The sequence below is a fragment of the Telopea speciosissima genome, chromosome 10 (genome assembly GCF_018873765.1).
Source record: "Telopea speciosissima isolate NSW1024214 ecotype Mountain lineage chromosome 10, Tspe_v1, whole genome shotgun sequence".
Classification (NCBI taxonomy): Eukaryota; Viridiplantae; Streptophyta; class Magnoliopsida; order Proteales; family Proteaceae; genus Telopea; species Telopea speciosissima.
Window position 1 is genome coordinate 53,616,220 of NC_057925.1, and position 6,878 is coordinate 53,623,097.

A 6,878-nucleotide genomic window follows, 5' to 3' on the forward strand; every position below is an offset into this window, starting at 1 on the left:
GTACGGTGTGATCTGATATGGACCCACCAAATCAAACCAAGAAGACATCAGATGGTTTGATGGTTGAGAACAATCGGTTATAGGCTATCACTGAGCTGTCAAATTAGTCAACTGGTAAACATGAAAAGTCGAAAACGTCCACATCAATAACCCATTGCTCCATTCCATCCCCACGAGCACGACCCCATCACAACGGAGTTTCATTTCAAATCTCAATGCAATTGCAAACTCTGCTACTCTCGAGAAAGTACATAGAATTCTGCTAAAACTGATAACTTGACATTGCCACGAGCCCCCCACAAGCTTTAAAGAAGAAAAAGAAGAAATCTCTCTCTCCTTTCTCTGTCGGCACTTCTTTGCTTCTCTCCGTGTTCAAGTATCTTCCACTCCACAAGATTCCATCTCATCTCAGTAAAGAAAGAAAGAAAAGATACGAGAGCGAAAGAATCGGAACTGTTTCAATTTGTGTTTAATGGATTTTAGATGAAGGGAGGAATGGGAAGGGGAAGAAACAAACCCTCTTCATAATCTGCAAAGAAACGAAAACCCACGAGAGAAGAAGCCATAATGTCAATACTGTGGTTCTTGAAACAGGATCTGAGATACCAGAGAAAGATTTTCATTCTCTCATTGCTCTGCATCTCCATTGTTGCTTCCACTGTTTTAGTCTTCGATAGACTTAAAAATCTTACTCCTTCTGCTGGTAATTCTTTACTTCTTTCTTTCCTTCCTTCCTTCCCCTCTTTTTAATTTTCTTTGTTGTTCTTCCTCAACTCTCCTAATTCTTTTGTTCTTCTTCATGCTCTGTTCTTGCAGCACACAATGTACTTATTGAGGATTTATCGAGTATTGTATGTAACTGTTAATTCAATCATTTACTGTTTTATTGTTATTATTTTTCATCTTTAAAAGAAATTTATTGGGATATCTATGATGGATCTTGTTGTTAATTGCAGAAATACAGGTCCGAAGCTCTGAAAGTGAACTTGATCCCACAGGTATTTTCTTTTAATTATTCTAAAATTGAAGCCCTGATATGAAGTAATATTAATTCCTTCTGTTTCTTGGAATTGGATCTGGTTTGATCTAGGAAAACAGCCATGGATTGAAAGAGCCGGCGCTAGTTGTTTACAAAGATGGGGAATTTGGTTCTGTAGTTAGTGAGGATTCTTCAGATGAGAATTTGAAGCTCGAGGACAGTGATACCAGTCTTTGGGGAGGAGATGGTTGGTGTTCTTGCTGATATTGTCTTTGTTGTTATTATTAGTTACTTACCACTCTAAATACTTGTTGGATTGTTGAGTTACAGGATCTGATCTCGATGACCAGAATGAAAATCAACGGAGTTCAACCTCAATCACTTCTGAAGAAAAGGTCTGATCTTGCTGAACTGTATGAGATTTTTATTCATGAATTACCTTTTCCATGATCATATTATGTCTTGAAAAGATTGGTTTGAGAACTTTGAGTGTTCAAATTAATCCGATACGCTCTATGATTAGGATAACTTGATGATGAAAATTAGTGTTGAAGTCAGTCTCAGTAGGATTACAGTATTAATAAACTTGAAAAGGGGATGGCTTTTCTGTTGCCCAATTGTTTATCTAATACATCATGTACTATAAGTTGATTTTATCTATTTTTGTTTATAGTCACATCTTGCCATAGAATTTCTTGCGTATTGGTTGTATCAGTATTACTACAGGACATGGTTTTATGTCCTTCGTGGATGACAACAAACCATTTTCCCAAGCCTCAAATGGAAGCAATCATTTGATATAAAGTAGGCTATACACATGACACAGTGAAATGCTGAAACCCTTTTTGGAATGTAATTAAAATTGGAAATGACTTCATTACTTGAATTATGAATAGACATTATTTCTATGCTTTCACTAACATTCCAGTGATGAACATTAGAACTTCTTTTAAGATGGTGAGCTCTAATTTCAGAATGTAGTGGTTTAAAATTCTACCTTCTCACTGAATTAGCATCATTTGAACCAAGAGTGCAACATATCATCTGCTCTGCTGGCTCTTTACTTGAGAGTACAATTCTTTTAGTTAAAAATCTGACAACTCGCTGCAGATGATGAAAAATTAGTAAAATATTATGGTATTGTTTTTCTTTTCTGGTCCTGTGTAGCAGGAAAGATTGATAAATATGTTATGAAATCTTTGGATGTGGTCTTTAATGTTTGAAAAAGGGATTTCAAGTGAAGGTAAGATATATTAGTTTTTTTTTTTTTTATTTCAAACTACTCTGAAGTTCTTCTTTGGTTTATATTTATGGGACTTTCAATGAGTAATACAAAGCTTTGATAAGGTTTAATAGTAGCTGCAAGTAACACCTTTTTAGAAGTAATTAATAGTACAAGTTGGAAGTTTTGGATTTTGTTTACTAATTTTAAGTGATTCTTGAGGTCAGCTTACTAATCTTCATGGGTTGTGATCATTTGGAAGCAGGAGAAGTCCACCCAAACCACTGAACAACGGGCAAAACCTTCCAAGATTCAGAGAGTAACTGACAAGAAGATAAGAGAAGTGAAAGATCAAGTCATCAGGGCTGTGGCTTATCTGAATTTTGCATCTCCAAACAGCAATCCCCATATAGTGAAAGAGTTGAAATTGCGGATAAGAGAGGTAGAACGAACAGTGGGTGAAGCCACCAAAGATTCTGATTTATCTTGGAGGTATGTTTTCTTATATTACACATAGTGTTGTAAATTATAACCTGAAAAACTGATCTCAAGTAAGCCTTCTGCCAACTACTTGGGGTTGGCCATACAAGATTATTCAGGATGAAATAGGCACTAAGACCAGAAAACTGTGCAGAGCTTTGCAGAAAATGAGATCCATGGAGACTTCTTTATCCAAAGCCAGTCATTTTTGCACCGACTGCTATGCCATGTCAACAAAGCTCCGTGCTATGACGAATAATAGAGAGGAACAGGCTACGAGGCACAGGGACCAGGCAACATATCTTGTTCATCTGGCTGCCAGGACTACTCCAAAGGGTCTTCACTGCCTCTCTATGCAGCTCACTGCTGATTATTTTGCCCTACAGCCTGAGGAGAGGGAGCTCTCTAACAGGCATGAAAAATTGCATGACCCAGATCTCTATCATTTTGCTATTTTCACTGACAATGTCCTCGCGTGTGCAGTTGTGGTTAACTCCACTGTAGCATCATCCATGGTAAAACTTCCTGCTTGATTATTAGTACTCAACTATGAAGTATGGTTTTGTCATAGGCTTTAATCTATAATTGTCCTGGCTCCTGTCTTTGACTGGCTTCAACTATGCCTTCCTAATGGTAATAAAAGAAAAAGGAATCCTTAAAATCGGCAATTACCTGACCTGTTCCATTGTCTTAGTTTCTGCCATATAATATCTGTTGGGGGAAGGCAGAAGTAATAAATCCCACATTGGATGTGAGTAGCACGATATGAAGACTTATAGGTACTTGGGCACCCTCTCCATAGGTACTTGAGTTCTACCCAGGTCCCTAACACTATCTAGACAAGCCAGATGCTTGCTTGCTTGCAAGCAGTTATGAATAGATTCAATGTCATAGCGCAGTTTACTTTATAAATCTCATCAAAACCGAATGAACAATTATTCCTGCTTGATTCATTTGCAGGAACCGAAAAAAATTTCTTTTCATGTGGTGACCGATTTCCTCAATCTCCCAGCAATAACAATGTGGTTCTTGTTGAACCCTCCTGGTGAAGCCTCTATCGAGATTCAGAGCATGGACAATTTTGAACGGATGTCCTCCAAGTACAATTCGGCATTGGAAAAACAATACTTTCAGTCTCAGGACCCGAGATATGCTTCAGTGCTGAACCATCTCCGTTTCTATCTGCCAGAGATCTTCCCTGAATTAAAAAAGATTGTGCTTCTTGACCATGATGTGGTTGTGCAGAGGGACCTAAGAGGATTGTGGAAGATTGATATGAAGGGGAAAGTAAATGCAGCAGTGGAGACTTGTGGTGAAGGTAGCCCATCACTCCGGTGGATGAATCAGCTTATTAACTTTTCAGATCCAACCATTACAAAGAAGTTTAATGCCACAGCATGCACATGGGCATTTGGTATGAATGTTTTTGATCTGCAAGAGTGGAGGAGAAAAGACCTGACTGCTGTCTACCACAACTACTTACAATTGGTAAGGAAACTCTTTCTCTGCATCATCTAGAAATATACTTGTGTTTTTCATTTTCAGTCCATCTGAGAAATTAATTTTCCCTTTGTAAATAATCTAAACTTTCAGAGTAGACATTTGTAGTACCTTATTCTGCTGGTTTTGTACTGTTATTTGTCAATGTTCCTTAAAAATGAATTGATGATCTCTGCGGATTTATAACCACACCTCAATTCCTGTTTGAAATCATATCATAACAAGTACTACTGCTACAATAACAATTGATCTTTAAATCCTCTAATGTTTGTTTTATGAGTTGTGACTCTGGTAATGGGTTGCAGGGCAACAGGAGACAATTGTGGAAGATGGGTAGTTTGCCTTTGGGTCTGGTCACCTTCTACAATAGAACCGTGGCTATAGACCCAAGATGGCATATCCTTGGGCTTGGCCATGACTCGGGTGTGAGGAGGAGTGAGATTGAAAGGGCAGCAGTGATCCACTATGATGGAACCATGAAGCCATGGTTGGATATTGCAATTGCAGCGTATAAGGACTACTGGAACAAGTATCTCAATTATGATAACTCTTACTTGCAACACTGCAACATCCATGAGTAGTTCTCATGTTATATCTGATCAGACTAAATGGGCATTTTGGAAAATTGTATATATATTTTTTTCTTTTTACAATTTTGTTTTCTACTTTTAGCTTTGAAGGTGAGGAAAAGGATTAGGACATAAATGGAACTTGTGGTTTTAAGATGGATGATCTGACACGTGGAGCATGTTGGTTGGTCATGTGAAGATAAAAGATATGGAAATGAGTGGTCTTGTATCTGTCTATCCACCTTGTGTTGGTGTTTTGTACCTTAGACTTCATATTAATCATATAATTCATCAGAAACCCTTTCACAGCAGAAAAAGAAGACCTGTTTGTTGATTTTTGAAGTCTGAAAAAATTTCCATTTTCTTCCAAATTGAAGAAAAAATGGCCACCATCACTGCAAGCAACCCAACCTCACTGGTCTTGAGAGCCGGCCTTGTCCAGAGGGGTTCGGCGGGTGCCATGCCGTCGCCTGTTCTTGGTAAGCTTTTGCCATGGCTATCTAATAACTAAAAAATAAAAAAAAAAAAAATCGTTTTTACATGATTATATAAATTGATTTCAGGGTTGCCGGCACTTGTAAAGAAGGGTCGTGTGGTTTGTTCCATGGAGGAGAAGCCTAATGCATCTAACAACTCAAGCATGGGCATGAGTGTATCACTGGTGGCAGCGGCAACTGCGGCGGCTACGGCGGCTACGGCGGCGATGTCGAGCCCGGCCATGGCTTTGGTGGATGAGAGAATGAGCACAGAAGGAACAGGACTTCCCTTTGGCTTGAGCAACAACACACTTGGGTGGATCCTGTTGGGTGTTTTTGCTCTCATCTGGACTCTTTACATCACTTACACTTCCTCTCTGGATGAGGATGAAGAATCAGGATTGTCTCTCTGAGTGAAAAGACCAAAAGCCTTCTTTAGAAATCATATTTGGTTAGAAGGAATGTAGAGAGCTAAAAGGAAGAGCTTGGGCCTTTGTTATCTTTGTTTGATCAGAAACCCTTTTATGTATTAAAAACTTCTTCTGTACTTGCTTCTTTTTTTTTTCTTTTTTTGTTAATGTTTTGGTTCTATTTTCTGTATGCTTTGTACCACTGGTTAGATAACTTCCCCCTTGCCTATCAGTTGCATCAACTGATTGTTGTATGCTTTGATACCATGATGGAGGGTCCAACTCAAACCAAGATCGAGAACAAATTGATGTGGGACTATAACTCTAACTCCGACATCTTACGATTGGGCTCCTCTCTTACGAGTCCAGCATCCATGGAGTGTGTGGTGCCATCCAATGGCGCTATGCTGCTAGGTGAAGCTCTAGATGTTATAGAAGATAATATATTAGGTGTCTCCTAGATGTTAATGAGATTTTAGAATTAGTATATTAGATAATACATATATTTCACGACATTGTATACAAAATTTTGGAGATTGAATCAACCTCCCCCCCTTTCCCAAAAAAAAAAAATTTCCATCCTAAAATCATGCTCAATTAGCCCCAAGCTCTTAGAAATTTTCAGTAAAATCCACCCATACATAGATTGTGGTCTTACAGTTGAATTAAAAAATCCATAGCAAAGTGAAACATGGCCTTAGTAGAATCCAATTGTAAAAATTATTTCTTACCAAAAAAAAAAATTTGTAAAAATTATTGCTTATCATTTTCCTAACCTTCATGAAAATGCTATTTTGAAATTCATTCAACTTAATGTATTTTCGGCAAATTAGATGACGATGGTGGTGGTGAGAAGTTTCTTCGGCCAAAACCAAATGGAATTGGGATTAGCATATCTCTTAAGGGCAAGAGTTTTCTAGGGGGGAGTGTGGCCCTTGTACGCACACTGGAGGCCAACGGGAGCGCATGCAGCAGCATCAACAGGGTGGTCATTATCGTCTTTCATGAGCGGATCATTTTGCCTCCCCCATGTGTCTGGACGTAGGGGGTACATTTGCCCACAGAGAACATTTTTCCATCTCGTAATTCCAGGCCCACCTTCACTTTTTGGGTTTATCACCATTCACAACCACCAGAAAAGCTTACAAGTACCCCAAGCACTCTTTGTTGTCTCATTGACATTAGTCAAATGGAGCTCTCCTGGATAACCTGTCAAATGTAGAGGATTAAAATTCTTTTTTG

The 6,878-nt window shown here is 38.5% G+C and overlaps 2 protein-coding genes across 2 annotated transcripts; both read left to right on the top strand.

The window, feature by feature from the left end:
• Positions 1 to 540: 540 nt before the first annotated feature.
• Positions 541 to 4,982, top strand: LOC122643736 (probable galacturonosyltransferase 6). The gene is made up of 9 exons (XM_043837324.1): positions 541 to 703; positions 817 to 851; positions 957 to 998; positions 1,091 to 1,226; positions 1,310 to 1,374; positions 2,458 to 2,693; positions 2,836 to 3,196; positions 3,642 to 4,169; positions 4,487 to 4,982. Exons 1-9 carry the CDS (start codon positions 568 to 570, stop codon positions 4,760 to 4,762), a joined length of 1,815 nt encoding a protein of 604 aa, XP_043693259.1. The 5' UTR covers positions 541 to 567; the 3' UTR covers positions 4,763 to 4,982.
• Positions 4,983 to 5,029: 47 nt separating this feature from the next.
• On the top strand, positions 5,030 to 5,698 carry LOC122644030 (photosystem II reaction center W protein, chloroplastic). Its single transcript, XM_043837624.1, has 2 exons — positions 5,030 to 5,229; positions 5,314 to 5,698. Exons 1-2 carry the CDS (start codon positions 5,133 to 5,135, stop codon positions 5,637 to 5,639), a joined length of 423 nt encoding a protein of 140 aa, XP_043693559.1. The 5' UTR covers positions 5,030 to 5,132; the 3' UTR covers positions 5,640 to 5,698.
• Positions 5,699 to 6,878: the final 1,180 nt, after the last annotated feature.